Source organism: Ambystoma mexicanum, chromosome 1p (assembly GCF_040938575.1).
Source record: "Ambystoma mexicanum isolate Mex_15411 chromosome 1p, UKY_AmexF1_1, whole genome shotgun sequence".
NCBI classification, from domain to species: domain Eukaryota; kingdom Metazoa; phylum Chordata; class Amphibia; order Caudata; family Ambystomatidae; genus Ambystoma; species Ambystoma mexicanum.
The window spans coordinates 31,946,081-31,970,884 of record NC_090921.1 but is presented as its reverse complement, the minus strand read 5'-3'; the positions used below and the strand labels follow the sequence as shown (position 1 = coordinate 31,970,884).

Below are 24,804 nucleotides of genomic sequence, written 5' to 3'. Positions count from 1 at the left end.
ATGGCATTGCGTCCTTTATGTAAAGGACACTTTCCTGCTGATTAGGGGTGAGTGCTGCTGGTCCTATTATGGCATTGCGTCCTTTATGTAAAGGACACTTTCCTGCTGATTAGGGGCGAGTGCGGGTGCTATAATGGCATTGCGTCCTTGATGTAAAGGACACTTTCCTGCTTATTAGGGGCAAGTGCTGCTGCTATTATGGCATTGCGTCCTTTATGTAAAGGACACTTTCCTGCTGATTAGGGGTGAGTGCTGCTGGTCCTATTATGGCATTGCGTCCTTTATGTAAAGGACACTTTCCTGCTGATTAGGGGCGAGTGCGGGTGCTATAATGGCATTGCGTCCTTGATGTAAAGGACACTTTCCTGCTTATTAGGGGCAAGAGCTGCTGCTATTATGGCATTGCGTCCTTGATGTAAAGGACACTTTGCTGCTGATTAGGGGCGAGTGGTGCTGGTATTATGGCATTGAGTCTTTGATGTAAAGGACATTTTCCTGCTGATTAGGGGCGAGTGCTGCTGCTATTATGGCATTGCGTCCTTGATGTAAAGGACACTTTGCTGCTGATTAGGGGCGAGTGCTGCTGGTATTATGGCATTGAGTGTTTGATGTAAAGGACACTTTCCTGCTGATTAGGGGCGAGTGCTGCTGCTATTATGGCATTGCGTCCTTGATGTAAAGGACACATTTCTGCTGATTAGGGGTGAGTGCTGCTGCTATTATAGCATTGCGTCCTTGATGTAAAGGACACTTTTCTGCTGATTAGGTGCGAGTGCTGCTGCTATTATGGCATTTCGTCCTTGATGTAAAGGACACTTGCCTGCTGATTAGGGGCGAGTGCCGTTGCTATTATGGCATTGCGTCCTAGATGTAAAGGGCACGTTCCTGTGATTAGGGGCGAGTGCCGCTGCTATTAAGGTATTGCGTCCTTGATGTAAAGGACACTTTGCTGCTGATTAGGGGTGAGTGCTGCTGCTATTATAGCATTGCGTCCTTGATGTAAAGGACACTTTACTGCTGATTAGGGGCGGGTGTTGCTGCTATTACGGCATTGCGTCCTTGATGTAAAGGACACTTTACTGCTGATTAGGAGCGAGTGCTGCTGCTATTATGGCATTTCGTCCTTGATGTAAAGGACACTTGCCTGCTGATTAGGGGTGAGTGCCGCTGCTATTATGGCATTGCGTCCTAGATGTAAAGGACACTTTCCTGTGATTAGGGGCGAGTGCCGCTGCTATTAAGGCATTGCGTCCTTGATGTAAAGGACACTTTGCTGCTGATTAGGGGCGGGTGTTGCTGCTATTATGGCATTGCGTCCTTGATGTAAAGGACACTTTCCTGCTGATTAGGGGTGAGTGCTGTTGCTATTATGGCATTGTGTCCTTGATGTAAAGGACACTTTCCTGCTGATTAGGTGCAAGTGCTGCTGGTGCTATTATGGCATTGTGTTCTTGATGTAAATTACACTTTCCCGCTGATTAGGGGCGACTGCTGCTGGTGATATTATGGCATTGCGTCCTTGATGTAAAGGACACTTTCCTGCTGATTACGGGCGAGAGCTCCTGGTGCTATTATGGCATTGCGTCCTTTATGTAAAGGACACTTTTCTGCTGATTAGGGGCGAGTGCGGCTGCTATTATGGCATTGGGTCCTTGATGTAAAGGACACTTTTCTGCTGATTAGGGGCGAGTGCGGCTGCTATTATGGCATTGGGTCCTTGATGTAAAGGACACTTTGCTGCTGATTAAGGGCGAGTACTGCTGCTATAATGGCATTGCGTCCTTGATGTAAAGGACACTTTGCTGCTAATAAGAGGCGAGTGCTGCTGCTATTATGGCCTTGCGTCCTTGATGTAAAGGACACTTTCCTGCTGATTAGGGGCGAGTGCAGCTGGTGCTATTATGGCATTGCGTCCTTGATGTAAAGGACACTTTGCTGTTGATCAGGCGCGAGTGCTGCTGGTATTATGGCATTGCGTCCTTGATGTAAAGGACACGTTGCTGCTGATTAGGGGCGAGTGCTGCTGCTATTATGGCATTGCGTCCTTGATGTAAAGGACACTTTCCTGCTAATTAGGGGCGAGTGCCGCTGCTATTATGATATTGCGTCCTTGATGTAAAGGACACTTTCCTGCTGATTAGGTCCGAGCGATGCAGCTATTATGGCATGGAGTCCTTGATGTAAAGGACTCTTTCCCGCTGATCAGGGACGAGTGCCGCTGCTCTTATGGCATTGCGTCCTTGATGTAAAGGACACTTTCCCGCTGATTAGGGGCGACTGCTGCTGGTGATATTATGGCATGGAGTCCTTGATGTAAAGGACACTTTCCTGCTGATTAGGGGCGAGTGCTGCTACTATTATGGCATTGCGTCCTTGATGTAAAGGACACTTTCCTCCTGATTAGGGGCGAGTGCTGCTGCTATTATGGCACTGCGTCCTTGATGTAAAGGACACTTTCCTGCTGATTAGGAGTGAGTGCTGCTGCTATTATGGCATTGTGTCCTTGATGTAAAGGACACTTTCCTGCTGATTAGGGACGAGTGCTGCTGCTATTATGGCATTGCGTCCTTGATGTAAAGGACACTTTCCTGCTGATTAGGGGCGAGTGCTGCTGCTATTGTGGCATTGCGTCCTTTATGTAAAGGACACTTTCTTGCCGATTAGGGGCGAGTGCTGCTGCTATTATGGCATTGGGCCTCATTACGACCTCGGCAGTAGCCATGCCGCTATTGGCGGCATGGCTGCTGCCGAAATCGCGTCCGGGTTCCCAGAATGAGGAATTACCGGGCCATTCTGAGTTCGGAGGGCCTGGTAATTCCTCCCTCCAAGGACCCGGACCTTCCCCATTCCCATTTCAGCTCCCATAGTGCTGAATGGGAATGGGAGAGGGAGCAAACAACGGGCCGATTACGAGTGGCCCGTTGTTTGCTCCCTCTTCCCCTCGCGGGACCCGGTATGCATGCCTGGTTTTACCAGGTGTTCTTACCGTGTCCCGCGAGGGGACCTCGTAATGTGGCGGAACGGGTTTAATGGGTCCACATCCTTTTGAGGCACCCGTTGACCCGATCCGTCAGGGTTGTAATGAGGCCCATTTTGCCCTTGATGTAAAGGACAGTTTCCTGCTGATTAGGTGCGAGTACTGCTGGTATTATGGCATTGCGTCCTTGATGTAAAGGACACTTTGCTGCTGATTAGGGGCAAGTGCTGCTGCTATTATGACATTGCGTCCTTGATGTAAAGGACATTTTCCTGCTAATTAGGGGCGAGTGCCGCTGCTATTATGGTATTGCGTCCTTGATGTAAATGACACTTTGCTGCTGATTAGGTCCGAGTGATGCAGCTATTATGGCATGGAGTCCTTGATGTAAAAGGATGCTTTGTTTTTGATAGGGGCGGAGTGCTGCTGCTATTATGGCATTGCGTCCTTGATGTAAAGGACACTTTCCCGCTGATTAGGGGGAGTGCTGCTGCTATCATGGCATTGCATCCTTGATGTAAAGGACACTTTCCTGCTGATTAGGGGCGAGTGCCACTGCTAATATGGCATTGCGTCCTTGATGTAAAGGACATTTTCCTGCTGATTAGGGGCGAGTGATGCTGCTATTATAGCATTGCGTCCTTGATGTAAAGGACACTTTACTGCTGATTAGGGGCGGGTGTTGCTGCTATTACGGCATTGCGTCCTTGATGTAAAGGACACTTTACTGCTGATTAGGGGTGAGTGCTGCTGCTATTATAGCATTGCGTCCTTGATGTAAAGGACACTTTCCTGCTGATTAGGTGCGAGTGCTGCTGCTATTATGGCATTTCGTCCTTGATGTAAAGGACACTTGCCTGCTGATTAGGGGTGAGTGCCGCTGCTATTATGGCATTGCGTCCTAGATGTAAAGGACACTTTCCTGTGATTAGGGGCGAGTGCCGCTGCTATTAAGGCATTGCGTCCTTGATGTAAAGGACACTTTGCTGCTGATTAGGGGCGGGTGTTGCTGCTATTATGGCATTGCGTCCTTGATGTAAAGGACACTTTCCTGCTGATTAGGGGTGAGTGCTGTTGCTATTATGGCATTGTGTCCTTGATGTAAAGGACACTTTCCTGCTGATCAGGTGCAAGTGCTGCTGGTGCTATTATGGCATTGTGTTCTTGATGTAAATTACACTTTCCCGCTGATTAGGGGCGACTGCTGCTGGTGATATTATGGCATTGCGTCCTTGATGTAAAGGACACTTTCCTGCTGATTAGGGGCGAGTGCTCCTGGTGCTATTATGGCATTGCGTCCTTTATGTAAAGGACACTTTTCTGCTGATTAGGGGCGAGTGCGGCTGCTATTATGGCATTGGGTCCTTGATGTAAAGGACACTTTTCTGCTGATTAGGGGCGAGTGCGGCTGCTATTATGGCATTGGGTCCTTGATGTAAAGGACACTTTGCTGCTGATTAAGGGCGAGTACTGCTGCTATAATGGCATTGCGTCCTTGATGTAAAGGACACTTTGCTGCTAATAAGAGGCGAGTGCTGCTGCTATTATGGCCTTGCGTCCTTGATGTAAAGGACACTTTCCTGCTGATTAGGGGCGAGTGCAGCTGGTGCTATTATGGCATTGCGTCCTTGATGTAAAGGACACTTTGCTGTTGATCAGGCGCGAGTGCTGCTGGTATTATGGCATTGCGTCCTTGATGTAAAGGACACTTTGCTGCTGATTAGGGGCGAGTGCTGCTGCTATTATGGCATTGTGTCCTTGATGTAAAGGACACTTTCCTGCTAATTAGGGGCGAGTGCCGCTGCTATTATGATATTGCGTCCTTGATGTAAAGGACACTTTCCTGCTGATTAGGGGCGACTGCTGCTGGTGATATTATGGCATTGCGTCCTTGATGTAAAGGACACTTTCCTGCTGATTAGGGGCGAGTGCTGCTACTATTATGGCATTGCGTCCTTGATGTAAAGGACACTTTCCTCCTGATTAGGGGCGAGTGCTGCTGCTATTATGGCACTGCGTCCTTGATGTAAAGGACACTTTCCTGCTGATTAGGAGTGAGTGCTGCTGCTATTATGGCATTGTGTCCTTGATGTAAAGGACACTTTCCTGCTGATCAGGGACGAGTGCCGCTGCTCTTATGGCATTGCGTCCTTGATGTAAAGGACACTTTCCCGCTGATTAGGGGCGACTGCTGCTGGTGATATTATGGCATTGCGTCCTTGATGTAAAGGACACTTTCCTGCTGATTAGGGGCGAGTGCTGCTACTATTATGGCATTGCGTCCTTGATGTAAAGGACACTTTCCTCCTGATTAGGGGCGAGTGCTGCTGCTATTATGGCACTGCGTCCTTGATGTAAAGGACACTTTCCTGCTGATTAGGAGTGAGTGCTGCTGCTATTATGGCATTGTGTCCTTGATGTAAAGGACACTTTCCTGCTGATTAGGGACGAGTGCTGCTGCTATTATGGCATTGCGTCCTTGATGTAAAGGACACTTTCCTGCTGATTAGGGGCGAGTGCTGCTGCTATTGTGGCATTGCGTCCTTTATGTAAAGGACACTTTCTTGCCGATTAGGGGCGAGTGCTGCTGCTATTATGGCATTGGGCCTCATTACGACCTCGGCAGTAGCCATGCCGCTATTGGCGGCATGGCTGTTGCCGAAATCGCGTCCGGGTTCCCAGAATGAGGAATTACCGGGCCATTCTGAGTTCGGAGGGCCTGGTAATTCCTCCCTCCAAGGACCCGGACCTTCCCCATTCCCATTTCAGCTCCCATAGTGCTGAATGGGAATGGGAGAGGGAGCAAACAACGGGCCGATTACGAGTGGCCCGTTGTTTGCTCCCTCTTCCCCTCGCGGGACCCGGTATGCATGCCTGGTTTTACCAGGTGTGCTTACCGTGTCCCGCGAGGGGACCTCGTAATGTGGCGGAACGGGTTTAATGGGTCCACATCCTTTTGAGGCACCCGTTGACCCGATCCGTCAGGGTTGTAATGAGGCCCATTTTGCCCTTGATGTAAAGGACAGTTTCCTGCTGATTAGGTGCGAGTACTGCTGGTATTATGGCATTGCGTCCTTAATGTAAAGGACACTTTGCTGCTGATTAGGGGCAAGTGCTGCTGCTATTATGACATTGCGTCCTTGATGTAAAGGACATTTTCCTGCTAATTAGGGGCGAGTGCCGCTGCTATTATGGTATTGCGTCCTTGATGTAAATGACACTTTGCTGCTGATTAGGTCCGAGTGATGCAGCTATTATGGCATGGAGTCCTTGATGTAAAAGGATGCTTTGTTTTTGATAGGGGCGGAGTGCTGCTGCTATTATGGCATTGCGTCCTTGATGTAAAGGACACTTTCCCGCTGATTAGGGGGAGTGCTGCTGCTATCATGGCATTGCATCCTTGATGTAAAGGACACTTTCCTGCTGATTAGGGGCGAGTGCCACTGCTAATATGGCATTGCGTCCTTGATGTAAAGGACATTTTCCTGCTGATTAGGGGCGAGTGCTGCTGCTATTATGGCATTGTGTCCTTGATGTAAAGGACACTTTGCTGCTGATTAAGGGCGAGTACTGCTGCTATTATGGCATTGCGTCCTTGATGTAAAGGACACTTTGCTGCTAATAAGAGGCGAGTGCTGCTGCTATTATGGCCTTGCATCCTTGATGTAAAGGACACTTTCCTGCTAATTAGGGGCGAGTGCAGCTGGTGCTATTATGGCATTGCGTCCTTGATGTAAAGGACACTTTGCTGTTGATCAGGCGCGAGTGCTGCTGGTATTATGGCATTGCGTCCTTGATGTAAAGGACACTTTGCTGCTGATTAGGGGCGAGTGCTGCTGCTATTATGGCATTGTGTCCTTGATGTAAAGGACACTTTCCTGCTGATTAGGTGTGAGTGCCGCTGCTATTATGGCATTGCGTCCTTGATGTAAAGAACTCTTTCCTGCTGATCAGGCACGAGTGCCGCTTCTCTTATGGCATTGCGTCCTTGATGTAAAGGACACTTTCCCGCTGATTAGGGGCGACTGCTGCTGGTGATATTATGGCATTGCGTCCTTGATGTAAAGGACACTTTCCTGCTGATTAGGGACGAGTGCTGCTGCTATTATGGCATTGCGTCCTTGATGTAAAGGACACTTTCCTGCCGATTAGGGGTGAGTGCTGCTGCTATTGTGGCATTGCTGCCGATTAGGGGTGAGTGCTGCTGCTATTGTGGCATTGTGTCCTTTATGTAAAGGACACTTTCCTGCTGATTAGGTCCGAGTGATGCAGCTATTATGGCATGGAGTCCTTGATGTAAAAGGATGCTTTGTTACTGATTAGGGGCGAGCACTGTTGCTATTTTGGCATTGCGTCCTAGTTGTAAGGGACAATTTCCTGCTGATTAGGGGTGAGTGCTGCTGCTATTATGGCACTGAGTCCTTGATGTAAAAGGATGCTTTCTTACTGATACGGGCGAGTGCTGCTGCTATTATGGCATTGCGTCCTTGATGTAAAGGACACTTTGCCGCTGATTAGGGGGGAGTGCTGCTGCTATCATGGCATTGCATCCTTGATGTAAAGGACACTTTCCTGCTGATTAGGGGTGAGTGCTGCTACTATTATGGCATTGCGTCCTTGATGTAAAGGACACTTTCCTGCTGATTAGGGGTGACTGCTGCTGCTATTATGGCATTGCGTCCTTGATGTAAAGGACTCTTTCCCGCTGATCAGGGACGAGTGCCGCTGCTCTTATGGCATTGCGTCCTTGACGTAAAGGACACTTTCCCGCTGATTAGGGGCGACTGCTGCTGGTGATATTATGGCATTGCGTCCTTGATGTAAAGGACACTTTCCCGCTGATTAGGGGCGACTGCTGCTGGTGATATTATGGCATTGCTTCCTTGATGTAAAGGACACTTTCCTGCTGATTAGGGACGAGTGCTGCTGCTATTATGGCATTGCGTCCTTGATGTAAAGGACATTTTACCGCCGATTAGGGGCGAGTGCTGCTGCTATTATGGCATTGGGCCTCATTACGACCTCGGCGGTAGCCATGCCGCTATTGGCGGCATAGCTGTCACCCGAAATCGCGGCCGGGTTCCCAGAATGAGGAATTACCGGGCCATTCCGAGTTCGGAGGGCCCGGTAATTCCTCCCTCCAAGGACCCAGACCTTCCCCATTCCCATTTCAGCCCCCATAGGGCTGAATGGGAATGGGAGAGGGAGCAAACAACGGGCCCATTACGAGTGGCCCGTTGTTTGCTCCCTCTTCCCCTCGCGGGACCCGTAATGTGGCGGAACGGGTTTCACTGGTCCACATCCTTTTGAGGCACCCGTTAACCCGATCCGCCAGGGTTGTAATGAGGCCCATTGTGCCCTTGATGTAAAGGACACTTTCCTGCTGATTAGGTGCGAGTGCTGCTGCTATTATGGCATTGCGTCCTTGATATAAAGGACATTTTACCGCTGATTAGGGGTGAGTGTTGCTGCTATTATGGCATTGCGTCCTTTATGTAAAGGACACTTTGCTGCTAATAAGGGGCGAGTGCTGCTGCTATTAGGGCATTGCGTCCTTGATGTAAAGGACACTTTCCTGCTGATTAGGGGCGAGTGCAGCTGCTATTATGGCATTGTGTCCTTGATGTAAAGGATACTTTCATGCTGATTAGGGGCGAGTGCCGATGCTATTATAGCATTGCGTCCTAGATGTAAAGGACACTTTCATGCTGATTAGGGGCGAGTGCCGCTGCTATTATGGCACTGCGTCCTTGATGTAAAGGACACTGTTTCTGATTATGGGTGAGTGCTGCTAGTATTATGGTATTGCGTCCTTGATGTAAAGGACACTTTCATGCTGATTAGGGGCGAGTGCCGATGCTATTATGGCATTGCGTCCTAGATGTAAAGGACACTTTCATGCTGATTAGGGGCGAGTGCCGCTGCTATTATGGCACTGCGTCCTTGATGTAAAGGACACTTTCATGCTGATTAGGGGCTAGTGCCGCTGCTATTATGGCACTGCGTCCTTGATGTAAAGGACACTTTGTTTCTGATTATGGGTGAGTGCTGCTAGTATTATGGTATTGCGTCCTTGATGTAAGGGACACTTTCCTGCTGTGTTGATGATTGTATACTTGGGCTCACGTGAGGGCATTTCATGGCATACATCAATGTGAGCTTATGAATTTATCATATAACTCTGACACCTGAGCTTGCAAGATGGGTGTAACCAAAGGGATGGATCTGCTGTCGGAACCTGTAAGGCCTCTGTGACCACAGACGGACAGCTCTGCTGTCCAAGTTTTAAGACCTGTGATGAATGTGTACATTTATTCTTTTGCTCCCCTTTCCCCCGGAGTAGATTCTCACTGATAATGAAGGATTAATAATCTGCTTGGAAGGGTCAGGGTGGGAACATGAAAGGATATCCGAGGTACACACCAAGAGAAATGCTTTATGCATTTTATAAACCTCAAAGTCACAATTACTCAAAGCATGAGCATCTATCCAATGCTGGATAACTGTAGCTACAGATAACTAACTACATAGGCTATTTGAACTGACTTTAGGATGCATTACTTTTTTCATCTATTTCTCTGGGGCACTGTGTTCTAAAATGCACCATTTGGTAGCAGTGAAATCACACATTTCTATGCGAATGGACCGCCACACCCACATGCCAAACACTGTGTGGAGAGAAATAATAACTGCTCAGTCACTCAAGTATTGGAACATTTTATGAGTGGTCCTTGAAACAGCCTGTAAAAGTGATTGCTTTTGGCCAAATTATTTGCAGTGCAAAAAAATAAAAAACATCACAGTTCCCACTAGATCCTTAATACTTGAAGGGGTGAGATGGGGCTATAACACGTGTGCTGTTATCTTGCTTCTTTTAATTCAGGGAGGTTGCATACGCCGCACTGGTCAGAAAGTTCTGCAGTCTATATTGTACGTCTTCAAGTAATTCCTGAAAATGTTCTTTGCAATTTCTTAAATGTGGCCCGCCCATTCATGACATATATATTGGAACATTTTTATAAGTGAAGTTTTGGTTATTCTCTGCACCTGCTGCTTCATTTCCTCTATTTTACTTTATTCTCCTGGTTTGTCAGATGTGTTTATTCCTGAGCCAGGCTCTGTTAGGATAACGTCCTGCTGGGGAATCAGCCAAGCATTAGTTCCTTGTGTTCTCCTGGTGTTCCGTGAAGGGTTTCCACTCCTGGAGATTTCACTTTGGCTGTTGCTGTGGGTCTAGAACTAGGGTTTACAGAAGATTAACCCCACAGGAGAGATGATAGAATATGCATGGGGTGCCCCACTTACGTTCAGTTTTTCGTATATGCGCTGTGGCTGCTGTGCAGTTTAGAGCCATCGGTGCATCTTCTCTGCTGTAATTTCAAGCACAGATGTTACATTAGTTGCGGCTCTCTTTGCAGCGCTGTACAGGTGCTGTCAATTCATTAAGGCTGCATCTAGTTCTAACCCCCTCAGTGTAACTCACCTGTGTGCAATCTCTGATGTCTCCTCAGGGAAGATGTCTCTGTTAAGCACTTACCAAGTTCTTCAGGTGTGGCATATGATTGAAAGTCTTGCCACATTCAGATCATACGCAGGGCTTCTCTCCAGAATGTATCATCTGATGTCTCCTCTGGTCTGTCATCCTAGTAAAGTGTTTACCACATTCCATGCACTCATGGGGCTTCTCACTAGAATGTATCATCTGATGTCTCCTCCGGTCTGTCATCCTAGTAAAGTGTTTACCACATTCCATGCACTCATGGGGCTTCTTTGCGGAATGTATCCTCTGATGGTAACTCAAGTCTGGTATCGAAGTAAAGTGTTCACCACATTCCATGCATTCATTGGGCTTCTCACTAGAATGTATCCTCTGATGTCTCCTCAGGTAAGATGTCTACGTTAAGCACTTATCACATTCTGGGCACTTGTAGGGCTTATCTGCAGAATGTATCCTCTGATGGTTACTCAAGTCTGGTATCGAAGTAAAGTGTTCACCACATTCCATGCATTCATTGGGCTTCTCACTAGAATGTATACTCTGATGTTTATTCAGGTATGGCATCTGATTGAAATTCTTGCCACAGTCAGAGCATACACAGGGTTTCTCTCCAGAATGTATAATCTGATGTCTCCTCAGGTCTGACATCCTGGTAAAGTGTTTACCACATTCCATGCACGTGTGGGGCTTCTCACTAGAATGCATCATCTGATGGTTCCTCAGGTCTGCCATCTGATTGAAATTCTTGCCACATTTGGGGCACACACATGGCTTCTCTCCAGAATGTATCATCTGATGTCTCCTCAGGTCTGACATCCTAGTAAAGTGTTTACCACATTCCATGCACTCAATGGGCTTCTCACTAGAATGCATCCTCTGATGGTTCCTAAGGTGTGACATCTGATTGAAATGCTCGCCACATTCGGGGCACACGCAGGGCTTCTGTGCAAAATGTGTCCTCCGATGGTTCCTCAGGTTTGACATCTGATTGAAATTCCTGCCACATTCGGGGCATGCAAAGGGCTTCTCTCCAGAATGTATCATCTGATGTCTCCTCAGGGAAGACATCCGAGTAAAGTGTTTTCCACATTCCTTGCACTCATGGGGCTTTTCAATAGAATGTGTCATCTGATGGTTCCTCAGGTCCGACATGCTAGTAAAATATTTACCACATTTCGTGCTCTCATGGGGCTTTTCACTAGAATGTGCCATCTGATGGTTCCTCAGGTCCGACATGCTAGTAAAATATTTACCACATTCCGTGCACTCATGGGGCTTTTCACTAGAATGTGTCATCTGATGGTTCCCCAGGTCCGACATACTAATAAAATATTTACCACATTCCGTGCACTCATGCGGCTTCTCGCTAGAATGTGTCATCTGATGGTTCCTCAAGTCTGACATCCGAGTAAAGTGCTTACCACATTCAGCGCATTTGGGCGGCTCCTTAGCAGTGTGGCTCTTCTGATGCTTCCACAGATGTAACCCCTGAGTGAAGCTTTTGTCACACACTGTGCATTTGTAGTGTTTCCTGCCCATGTGGGATCTCTTGTGAATGACTAGACTGGATCTCTTAGTGAAGAATTTGCCACAGAGGCTGCAGCCAATCACTTTCCTCTTCATTTGGATTTTCAGGTGCCTCATGAGTCGGGAGTGCCAAAAAAGGGTCTTTTTGCAGTAAGTGCTTTGATGGGGTATCGAGTGACAACTCTGGTGCATTAGGAAGCTGGCTCGGTCCACAAAGGTTTCCCCGCATTCTGCACACGTGGAGGACATTTGGGCTTTTTGCGAGTATGCCGATTTCTTTACCAGTTTATTAGACAGGCCATGTCCATCTTCTAGAGAATTTCTCTTCTTTCTGCGGCTGGCCCAAGGTTGAAGCTTTATTTTCAGGTTGTCAGTTTTTGTAATGGCCTCATTTTCTGTTGGAAAAAAAAAACAAGTTCTAGTTATAATTTTCAGTTTTCAGTCATCACAAATCCTAAAGGCTGAAGTATTGTCTTTTTCTCACTAACACACTAGGGATCCTGAGTGAACGAATTAATTAATGAATGAATGAATGAAAGGAATCCAGCTTAGAACCTATGCTGCTTGGAAGTGCATAATACACAATGGGTAAAGTAGAGCTGTCCAGGGTCTCATTCCCCATTAACCCCAAGGGCCATCACCACAGCACTGGATGGACCCGGTTAGCACAGATGTGCAGAGCAAAAGATGTGAACATGAAAGAAAAGTGCATTCTGGGTATAGCTCACAATGTACATGATATTAGTGGCCTCTCACCTCACTGATCTCTTCAACCTGTCCTTCTACTCTGATTTCTTTCACATTTATTTTCAAAACAGCCACAGTCATGCCTCTCCAAAAAAAGCAAGGGGCCAACCTGAACCTACTGGATAGCTTTTTCCCTGTGTCTCCCCTTTTGCACTACTTGAAAGTGCTCGAGAAGGGTTGTATTCAACCGTCTTACCAATTTCCTAGACATCCACAACTTTCGGGACCCCCTACAATCAGTTTTCCGCTCTTGTCACTCCACAGAAACGGATCTCATGAATGTGTCCAACCTCATTGTCTCTCCAAAGCACTCCAACCTAGACTCTATCCTAATTCTTCTTGACCGGTCTACTGACTTCGACAATCTCGATCACTCGGATCTCCTTAATACTCTCTTTCTTCTTGGGATGGCGATACAGACCTTGCCTGCATTGAATCCTACACCTGCCACCTCGCCCCAAATCTTTGCTCTTGAGGCACTAATCTACCCCTTTGGGGTCTCGTACAAACTCTTTGCATACAACACCTAAATGTTCTTCTCTTTTCCCGAACTCTTCTCTGATATTACTATCAAAATTTCCAACTGTCTCGCTGCCAATAAATATTGGATGGATGATTTTAAACTACTAAAACAGAGGTGCTTTTCTTACCTGCCAAAAGCTCTCTCTCTCATATCTTCCTCTGCCTATCCAGTTCCCACCCGACACTCTCCCCTACTCTTCTTCAGCTAGAAACCTCTGTGTCATCTATGATCCTTCTCACACCTTCTCTACTTTCATCTCCAGAATAGGAACAGCAGCTCCCTCAACATCCTAAATGTTAGGAAAATCAGGCACCTCCTTCCTCTAAACACTGCCAATCATCTCTGAACCTCTGTCTTCTCTAAACTGGACTACTGTGCCTGCATCCTCATTGATTTCCCCAGCTTTGCTTTCTGCGCCCTCGACAAGATCATTAACTTCACTACCATGACTCTTTGAACTTCCACACTTCCCACCTACTTCTTCATACAGTCGCCAGGCTGGATGGCTGACGATGCAAAACAGGGCCAGATTTAAATTTCTTCTCCTGGTTCACAAAGCCCGCCATGAGGGGGACTCTGCTGAACAGCAAAGCCAATTCAGAGGAACTTTGTGCCAAAGATGAATGCCATCTACAGACCTTGAGGGTGGAATCCAGAGAATCCACTGCCTAGTCCATGCCCCTCTACAAGTCAGGCAAGCTAGACCGGGGGTTAATGTCCTTTGCCATTCTCCTGCACATGAAAGCAGTAGCAAATATCCCATAGCAAAATAAGTAAGACCAGGGTTCAATCTAAACAAAAGGGGTTACCTGTTCTACACACCCCGGTCCTTCAGGTAAAATCAACATAAAAAATATATAAGTTGGACCAGTGGTAATGGGATGACACGAGCTTCTTATCTGATTCAATACATATTACACATTTTATTAAATAATACAAATAAACATACATCTGTATGTCACACTAGAAAACATGAATGCTTGCTCAAAACATCATAATTCACAAAGTTTCATACCTCATATCCAAATACTCTCCATCCCTCATTCATACATACATACATAAAAACCTTGACAACTTCCTACTTCCTAGTGCAGCTGTTATTAAATGTTACACTTTATATTTAATAAGTAACTTGTTCAGATATATTTCTGACCCTGTCTGTAATAATAGTGTCATATACAGTTGATTATAATTTCTCAACAGTTCGTAAAGTCAACACACGTTTCGGACAATGGACAACAATACTATCCTTTTCTTCTTAAGACCTTCTTCAGGAAGTAAGACAAAGTATAAATGTCTTGCCCCTCAAGGACTGGAGTAAGCCTATTCACATCTAAAAAAGACATACAGAAAATAAAACCTGTCAGGGTCTTGTATCATCCTAATTTCCTTATACAAAAGACTGTTACTGTCATATATGCAATTCTCTCAAGTATATGCATAACCTCTTACTCACCCCCGTATATCAACTTCGGAGGTGCAGCAAAAGATGGACTGAATCCCTCACAGGTACCTAACAACCTATTTAGGCAGGTCCTGTGGAATATAATGGGACAGGAACTCTCATCCGTTTTCTATCTGATTATTTTTATGGTCCAAATTATTAATCATGTCCAAAATATACTTACATATCCACATTCCAAATGAGGATATCTAACACACAATCTCGTGTTCTTAAGATGGTTGTAATCAATGACCGTCTCTGTATCCTATAATCATTAGACACTACTATGTATCATGACGTTCATGAAGTCCCATAGTGTGTGTGATATATAGAGATATATAGAGACACTTACCACCCTTACAATTCCAACATAGAGGGGTAATTCTTATATCAGATGGTATAGTTCATCCACTATGTCTTGCTCATGGAGTCAATAGTATCACAGCATTCTTCTTATTGATTCTGTATTTTAAATACAATTAATATATCTTTACCATCTTGGCTCTACTAGCTGTTTACCAGTTTTATTTATCATCATCCCAATTATTCACTATTACAGCCTGTGATATTGCCGAAAAATCCACTAACACGCACAGTTCTGCAGGTTTCTACATACCCTAGTAGTCAATCAGATGACTACGGATTTCCGATTTACAGTTTTTCGTACATTATCATCAGACTCCTTCTAGTACACAAGTCTCATATTTCTGGCCTCACCGCCCAATCTGAAAAGGTGGCCACGCCCCAAACTATACAGTAAAGTCTATACTTCCCGCGGCTGTTTTACTGCAGCTTATTTTTGATAATTTCTACATACGTAGTCTCTATTTTTTCTACACCCTTATTGTGGTGTTACATTCATTTTACACATAAATTCACTAGCTATCCACTTACGGAAAATCCTACAGCCCGAAGGAATTCCTTTTTCCTCTGTTTGTCAACAGTGTGCGAGCGTTACACTATAAGTTTTCAGTCCAAATCATTGGAATAGAAAACAGACTTCTATATATATCCGTAATCTAAAGAGCTATGATCAACACAGAAAACTGACTGTCTGCGAGCAATACCAGCCCCCCCCCGCGAGCAAAAAAGAAACGAACGGCCACCATATTTAAAGCATGTCCAACAATACGTGGCGTGATATGTGTGCCATATTAGGATAAATCTCATATCGACCAGCTTACTAATTTGGACACACTGTCAACTGTGCCGCATAACACAACTTAAGTGCATCTAAGCTGATATATCACATGTCATTCTATAACCTACAACTCCTCACTGGAGAAGAACAGTGGATGGAATGGACACCATCTATCTCATCTAGCAGTATCTCATGTGTATTTATACATTATGTTAATGCACAATAAACTAAATCATTTGCACACAATAAATCCCTTTCTGCGAGTATAGGATGCTAGGAAATTACTCGCATCTCAATCCCTCCTCTACACAACCACACTAAAAGGACAGTAGTTATTTCTTGGTGTTTCATAATGTACTATTTACCGATCTTGTTAGACCCAGTTATTTACTTTCTGTCCATATATGCTACTGGGGCAATTTACTCACTACAGAAACACAGTGAGGAGAATCTATCATTGTGTACAACATTCAAAGATATAGATGTCTAAATATGCAGTGTTTTGGTTTCGATATTTTAACATATTTTTGGATACCAGTTTTTATATAGTACAACAGACCTTTGTTATCAATATGTTTTTTAACCTGTTTTCTAACCTGTTTTTTAACACCCTGAACACACCGTTATCACTATAGTGAATGTCATTTTTTGGTCACCAGGGCATTCCATTCTATTGATACATTTAAACCCCTCAGCACTGTATCTAAAGTATAGATCCAACGCTGCTCAATACGGTGGAGTACGTTTCCCATGTCACCTCCTCTCCTGTTAGCTTTGACATGCTGGAGAACAAACCATTTCATGCCAATGTCCTTGTGTTTAAAGTTTGTAAAATGCTTAACCAAAGGCTTATTAGAAAACCTTGTTGCATATACAGCTCCTATGCTCTGATACACGCTGTCTTATTTCTCTAGTTGTTTGTCCTATGTATAACAGTTGGCAAGGACAACTGATCACATAAATAACATTCTTAGTAAGGCAATTCGTATGGTGATTTAATTTCCATACTACAGTCCCATAGCAAAATTAATTTTTTGTTTCCGTGAGTGGACATGCCACACACTTACCGCACTTGTAATGTCCGGTAATTGGCGGAAGTCCCCATTGTTTAAGGACAGTTTGTTCTTTTTTCTGCTCCTTATACGTATGAACCAATTTCTGTCTTAAATTTTGGTTCCTCTTGAACGCAAACATAGGCTTTTTTAACAGTTACCCAGGCTGTTTTACCATATTCCAATGTTTACTGATCATTTTCTTAATATCCCCACTGATGGGACTGAATGTAGTCACACACGCTAGTCCGTCATTCACCTGTTTTTTTAGGCAGTAAGACATGTATCCCTGGTCCTGTTCTCTGCTATTTTCAGATGGTCTTTGACAAGTATTTTAGGGTATCCTCTCTCGCCTAGTCACCCTTTTAAATGGTCAGCATGTGTTTTGAATTCTTCCTTTTCTGTACAATTGCGCCGAATGCGCAAAAACTGCCCATATGGTAAATTCTGCCACAGGCTTGCAGGATGAAAGCTGGAAAAATGCAAAAGGGAGTTTTTTAGGGAAGTGATCAAACTATCCCCAGATTTATTTACCATTAGATCCAAATAAAACGTGCTTGTTAACTATATTCCATTGTGAACTTGATAATGGTATCACACGTATTGAGCAACGCTTGGAATGCTACAAGTGATGACACCAAACCTCTCCAAATGAGGAAAACATCATTGATGTACCGCCGCCACACCCGAAGGTGTGTACAGAGAACTTGGTGTTGTTCCAGGAGATTATTAGTCCCCAAAATGAAACTTTGTAAATTATGATGTTTTGAGCAAGCATTAATGTTTTTTGGTTTGACATACAGAGGTATGTTTATTTGTATCATTTAATAAAATGTGTAATATGTATTGAATCAGATAAGAAGCTTGTGTCATCCCATTACCACTAGACCAGGGTTCAAGCCTTTATGTCACTACTGACCACGGGCCACTATACCACTACAGTAGCCACACAAATCTGCAGCACTGAGTGCCAATCCACACCTCAGGACCTCCTGTATGCCAGAAGAGACCCTCACAGGCATTCACATGTGCCAAACAAAAGCAGATGATACTGCGAAACAAAACCACTACTTGCCAGCCCATACCACGTGGCACTGTATGCCAGTTGGGACTCTGTTGGTGATTGGTGCAACATAATGACACTCACTACAGGATTCCACGGGCCAGGTGGACACTTGTGGAGACCTGCTGGCACACGGAGGCATCCAGAGGCACTGGAAACTCCAGGGCACAGAGACCGGCTGGAGCAGAGAGGCCATGATGAACCGCAGGAAAGACCCTGGTTGAGGGTGGAAATTCCACCCAATCCTAAAATGGCAGTCGGGGTCTGTAAACCCTTGCAGGGCTCTTGAAAAAACAGGGACTTAGTTCAGAATATGCTCATGCCTATCCAAAATCATGACGCAACCCAGAAACGAAGCCTACCAATACGAGACCATGACACATAAGCTGCATAAGAGAGGCGTCTAGCAAATTTAGTTTCATAACAGAAATGACCAGGAAGGATGGGGAATAAACCTGTATCAACTATCCCTCCTGGCCTACCTGGGAGAGCTGCAGTAAGACCTGAGAGCAGAGAGGCTAGAAATCTTGAAAGCCCTAATACTTGAAGGCTTTTATCGCATTACTCATCCCAACGTTCACTACATCTTCCCTGTCCTAAAGCGAGGGTAAGAAACAGAGTTACACAAGATCAGGATTCTCGATAGAGTAGACATCCCCGAATTGTTGCTCACTTCGTACAATTCAAATTGAATGATATATCCACATTACTTTGTATAAGATATGTATCATTTCTCAACTTTTATGGCAATTAATATCTTCATGGACACTTATTCTTCTCGGTCTATCTGCGGCATTCGATACTGTTGATCACACTCTTCTTATTTCCTCACTTTCTTCTTTGGGTATTACTGGGTCTGTCCTTGAATGTTTACACTCCTATCTTTCTCAGTGGTCCGATTCTGTTTCTTGGGCCACACACCTCTTCCACTTCTCTACGGTGTTCCTCAAGGTTCTGTACTTGGTCCTCTCCTTTTCACTTTACACTGCCCACTCTCTGCTCTCATTTCTTCATTTAATCTTTCCTCTCATCTGCACGCAGATGATACACAAATCTTTGTTTCTTTCTTCCTATTCTGCACTCACTGATTCAACTTGCCCTTCTGCTGTACAAAACTGGATGTCTTCTCATTTCCTACACTTCAATCCTTTTAAGACCGAGGTTCTGTTTTTTCCAGCATCAAATATTCCTTCTACTCTTCCTCCTCTGAATCTCTTTTTTCCTCTTCTGCATGCAGTTTGGGGGTTATCTTTGATCCCTCACGTTGCTTTAAACTGCATATCTCTTCTATTACTCCTACCACTATGCCGTTTTTAACATCTGTCATGCTCACCCCTATCTCTCATTTCATGCTACTGAACAACTTCTGTTCTGCCTAGTCTTTTCTCGTACTGACTACTGCTCTTCTTTTCTTCTTGGCTTTCCTGCCTCACATCATCTTACTCTCCAATCTGTTTATAATTCTCTGGTTCATCTTCTCTTCTCTACCCTTTTCGCTCCTCGCTCACATCTTCTTTACTGTCGACTTCACGGCTTCTCTTTGAATCACGTCTTCTCTCCGATTACAGACTCTGCTTCTTCTCACTGTCGTCACACCTGCCCTGTGCCTCTTTCTGTTTCCAATCTATCTTTTGCGTCCTCTTAGCCCCTAAACAGTGGAATTCTCTCCCTCTCTCTAGCCGCTCTTCTTCATCTCTTTCTGATTTTCAGTCTAACCTAAAAGCGCGTCCTCTCTCCCTTCCCTCTACTTAGTAACTTTGTTTCTATCCCCCTCCTTCTGTTTGTAGAGGTTTTTTGCACCATCATGTAAATTGCACCATTTTCTAATATATTGTAATAGCGCTTTTGGTGAAAGGCGCTTTATGAATTCAATAAATAAAATCAACGCTCCAAGGCAATGCCCTATTTCAAGATGCGCAGACACTTAAAACACAACATCAAAGAAATGTGCTTTACATGGTGATATGCTATGGAGCAGATCAAGAGGTCACTGAAATATAGCACTGCAAGTTCTCTGATGAAATCCTGGAAGCATGGTAGACAAAACATTGACAAGCTGGCGGGGTTACCACAAATGGCAGAACAAGTTCCAAGAAGTGGTAAAGTTTGATATGAGAGTGGGTGTTTTACTTGTCCCCGTAGCGCCTACAAATCAGGTAATAGCTGTCCCTGAGTTCCAATTTTGTGAAAAAGCAAACATTCATCAACTAGTCTCCTATGTTAAGCTAGGAGAGACGCAGTATTCATTCTCTTCCGAGGATGAGATTCCCCTAATACTTAAATATCTAATGGCATGCTGTCAGTGTACGCTTCCCTCTCCTAGAAAACCCAAAGCACAAAATATGAAAACCCTGTTAACCAGCTTAAAAGTGGTACATTGGGGAATCTGGAAGTTAAGATCACAACTTCTAATTGTTATGAGGCTGCCTTATATGGAGGTCCAAAACCCAAGGGAAAACCACCAACTCTTTTAATAACTTCCCCTAAACTTGACAACTCTCAGTCTGAGAGACCTCAGCATAAAAAGTACAACACTATGGACTTCAAGTACAATAATGATTGTAGTAATGGGACGAGGAAGAGGGATTCAGCATTGATAAGGAACAAGATACTTACCTGTAACTGTTGTTCTCCAGCATGGGTCTGGCATGGATTCACATACTCATAAATATTCCCCGTCGTCAGGCCGGGAATCCTCGGTATAGAAAAAATCAGTATTAGTTTCGTTTCTGATCTGTCTTTCTTAGTAGTAACCAATCACTGGTCTCTGGGTCATACTGCCCCCAGCCAATTACTGCCCTCTCCCTAAGCCCCGCCTCTGGCAGCCATCCTCATATTTGGTAGCACGTAAAGTGGCAGTATGACCAAGTGAAGAGCCGCAGAGGGGTAGGCGGGAGGGTTCGCATGTGAATCCATGCCAGACTCATGCTGGAGAACAACAGTTACAGTTAAGTAACTTGTTCCTTCTCCAGCATGGGGTCTGGCATGGATTCACATGCTCATGAATATAAGAATACATAGCAGTATACACGTGCACAACCACGGGAGGTGGCAACAGGCTCAACATTAAGCAATACAAAAAACTCAACATTAAGCATCTCTTACCTCCTCACCAGGCTCACCTTGAGCGAACAGCTTGCGCAGCACTGCTTGGCCGAACCTGGACTCCTCCCTGGAGTCCCGATCGACGCAGTAGAATCTCGTGAAGGTGTGTCTCAACCTCCACGTCGCAGCCCTGCAGATGTCGAGCAGGGGCACACCAGACAGGAACGCCGTGGTAGCAGCGATCGCTCTGGTCGAGTGAGCTCTCGGACGGCCGGGCAGCGGTCGGTTTGCCAGCCGGTGACAGTGCGTGATGCAGCCGGAGAGCCATCTGGAAATGGAAGCCTTCGAGAGAGCCTTCCCTTGATTCACAGGTCCAAAGTTTACAAACAGCTGTGAGGTCTTCCGAAAACTCTTTGTGCGGTCCACGTAGAACTTCAGCGCTCTAGCTACGTCCAGCGAGTGCAGAGTCCTCTCAGCCGGCGACGAAGGCGACGGGAAGAAAACTGGCAACACCAAGGGTTCATTGAGGTGAAAGTCCGAAGGCACCTTGGGCATGAAGGAGGGGTGCGTCCTCAGCACCACCCTCGTGTCGTAAAAAGTCAAGTATGGTGGCTTGCAAGATAGGGCCTGGATCTCTCCCACTCGTTGTGCGGAGGTGATGGCCACGAGAAATGCTGTCTTCCACGACAGAAACTTCAACGGTGCCGAATGCATAGGCTCAAATGGTGCCCCCATGAGCCTGGTCAGCACCACGTTGAGCTCCCACGCCGGGGGCAGGGGCCTTCACTGGCGGGAATGATCGGAACAATCCTTTCATAAATTCCTTCACCAGCCGATGAGACCACAAGGACGCCCGTCCTGTAGTTCTGGTGTATCGCGAGATGGCGGCCAGATGAATCTTGATGGAAGCGTGTGCTAGTCCAGCCTTGGCCAATGACAGTAGGTACGGCAATACTTGGGGGGCCGTAATCCGCAGAGGGTTAATCTTCTGTGCACGGCACCAGACAGAGAACCTCTTCCATTTATGTCCATAGCACTTGAGAGTTGAGGACGCCCTGGCCTTTGCAAGAACCTCTCTGCAGTCGGCTGGGATGTCGTACCCTCCAAACTCTAGTGCTGCAGGAGCCAAGCCTGCAAGTTCAGCGACTCTGGGTTGTGATGAAGAATGGCACCTCCTTCTCTGGCAGCTTGACTGGTGTGGACGCTGACAAGTTCAGAAGGTCGGGGAACCAGATATCTCTCTGCCACGCCGATGCGATGAGGATCATCCTGCACCGGGACCTCTTGAGCTGGTTAATGAGCCGGAGCAGCAACGGCAACGGAGGGAACGCATAAAGAAATAGGCCGTCCCAGGGGAACGAGAAAGCATCGCCCATGCTCCTCGGCTGGGGGAACCTGCTGGTGAACCTCCGGCACTTGGAGTTCGTCGCAAAGAGATCGATCTGGGGTTCGGCCCATCGTCGAAAGAGCCGATCCACTTGATCCTGGCGTAGTTCCCACTCGTGGCACGAGCGCAGCTCTCTGCTGAGTGAGTCGGCGATGGTGTTTTTTATTCCTGCCAGATGAAAAAGGCACCAGAAACATCCCTTAGGCGACGGCCCAATGCCACAGATCCTGGGCTTCCTTGGATAGGGCAGGGGATCTGGTTCCGCCCTGCTTCCGGATGTAGAACATCATGGTGGTGTTGTCGGTGAAGATCCTCACCACCTTGCCCTTGAGGGACGGAAGAAAAGACCTGAGGGCCCAGAACACTGCGCAGAGCTCCAAGATGTTGATGTGGAGTGACTTCTCCTCCAGGAGCCAAAGGCCTCTAGCGTGAAGATCTCCGGAGTGCGCTCCCCAACCTTCCAGGGAGGCATCCGTCGTCACCGTCACCTGGTGAGCTGGGGTTTGAAAATCCGTGCCCGCCGACAGATCAGAGCGGGTGCCCTACTACCGGATCGCCTGGTGGAACGTCTCGTTGAGTGGGATCCTGTCCTCGAAGCTGCCCGTCGACTGGACCCAGCGGGTGTCGAGGAACTCTTGTAAGGGGCGCATCCGAAGTCTGCAAAGGCGCACCAGATAAATGCAGGAGGACATCATCCTGAGGAGGGACTTGATAGATCTTACCCTGGCCATGTCCGTGGCCAGCAGACGCTGCACCTTGCCCAGGATGGTCCTGGTCCTTTCCTCCGACGGCGAGGCCAGCCGCGCCACTATCGAGCTTGGCTCCCAGAAACAGGGCGACTTGCGACGGGACCAGGTGGGATTTTGGAAAGTTGATGGAGAACCCCAGGTCTGTGAGCAGCTGGACGGTCTTTGCAGTGTGCTCCACGGCAAGCTCCTGTGTCTTTGCCCGGATGAGCCAGTCGTCCAGGTAGGGGTAGACGTGGATCCCCTGCAGGCGCAGCAGCGCCGCCACCGGTGCGAGGCACTTGGTGAACACCCTGGGTGCCGACTTCAACCCGAATGGGAGGGCCTTGAACTGGTAGTGCCGCCCTTGGACCACGAACCTGAGGAACCTTCGGTGGCTTTTTAGAATGGGGATGTGGAAGTACGCATCCTCCAAGTCCAACGACGGCAGGAAATCGCCCTCCTCCAGCTGTCCCAGCACATGCTGGAGGGTGACCATCCGGAACTTCTGTGCCTTGATGTACTTGTTCAGTCATCGCAGGTCCAGGATGGGACGCCATCCTCCTGTCTTCTTCTTTACGAGGAAGTACCTTGAGTAAACTCTGGAGCCACGAAGCCTCTTTGAGACGAGCTTGATGGCACCTTTCTTGAGCATCGCCCTTACTTCCAACAGTAGTTGAGGGACGTGATTTTCCTTCCTGGTCACGGGTGGAACGCGAGGGCACTTCTTCTGGAACTCGAGGGCGTGCCCTTGGGCCAGGGCGTCCAGCACCCAACGGTCGGTGGAGATGGGCTCCCACACGCTGATGAACCTCGTCAGCCGGCCTCCCACCGGGGTGCTTCGGCGGGGGCCCGACCCCACGGTCGGTTCAATCTTGTTTGGAGGCTGCCTTGCCTCCTTGACCTCCCTGTCGAGGACGACGGGCACCACCTGACTTGCCGCGTCCCCTGTAGGCCTCCTGAGACGAAGATCTTGCCGCTTGGTGGTACGTCGAGGAGCCACTGCCGGATCCCTTGGAGGCACCTTGTCTGCCTCCGGCGCTCTGAAAGGACGGCTGCCGTTGTTGGAGCACTCCCAGTGCCCGGGCAGTCTCCGTGTCTGTCTTGATAGCCTGAAGGGACTCATCAACCGCCTTTCCACACAGGTTGTTCCCGTCGAAGGGCATGTCCAAAATTTTGGTTTGTACGTCCTGGCGGAAATCCGTCGCCTTGAGCCATCCTCGTCGTGTCAGGCAAACGCCGTTGCCCAACTGACGGAAACCGGTGTCGGCGATGTCTGTAGCCACCGTGATGGCGTGGTCCGAAGCAATCTCACCTTCCTGTAAGATTTCAAGGGCCTCAGCCCTTTTGGCGTCCGGAAGGAAATCCAATAGAGGGGCGATTTTGAACCACAACTCCCTGTCGTAGCGGGCTACGATAGCCAGGGCGTTGGCTGCCTTGATAGTCGTTGCTGCGGATGAGATGACCCGTCGTCCCATCGTGTCCAGTTTCCTGCCCTCGCCGTCCGGCGGGGAAGTTGATGTCGAGGCCGAAGCCCCAGCTTTCTTCTTTGCCGCCACCGAGACGACCGAATCCGGGGTGGGTTGGGCCCGAAGGCACAAGGGGGCAGCGTAAGGGACCCGGTACTTCTTTTTGTACCGGTCCCTCTTTGCAGGCGCCGTGGCAGGGTTCTTGA

The 24,804-nt window shown here is 47.1% G+C and overlaps 1 protein-coding gene across 2 annotated transcripts in view; it reads right to left on the bottom strand.

The window, feature by feature from the left end:
- Nucleotides 1-9,678: 9,678 nt before the first annotated feature.
- The window catches only part of LOC138565177 (uncharacterized), a 480,132-nt gene continuing 465,006 nt past the window's right edge, over nt 9,679-24,804 (bottom strand). Inside the window, exons 4-5 of one of the 2 annotated variants that reach the window (XR_011301098.1) lie at nt 10,461-12,397; nt 9,679-10,347 (exon numbers count right to left, since the gene is read on the bottom strand). Coding sequence is in view for 1 of the 2 variants with exons in the window: in XM_069642961.1 (XP_069499062.1) it covers nt 10,872-12,397 (1,526 nt within the window). In the remaining variant the exon portion in view is untranslated. Of the gene's footprint in view, nt 12,398-24,804 lie in introns of both variants that reach the window. The other variant, XM_069642961.1, reaches the window with a different exon arrangement.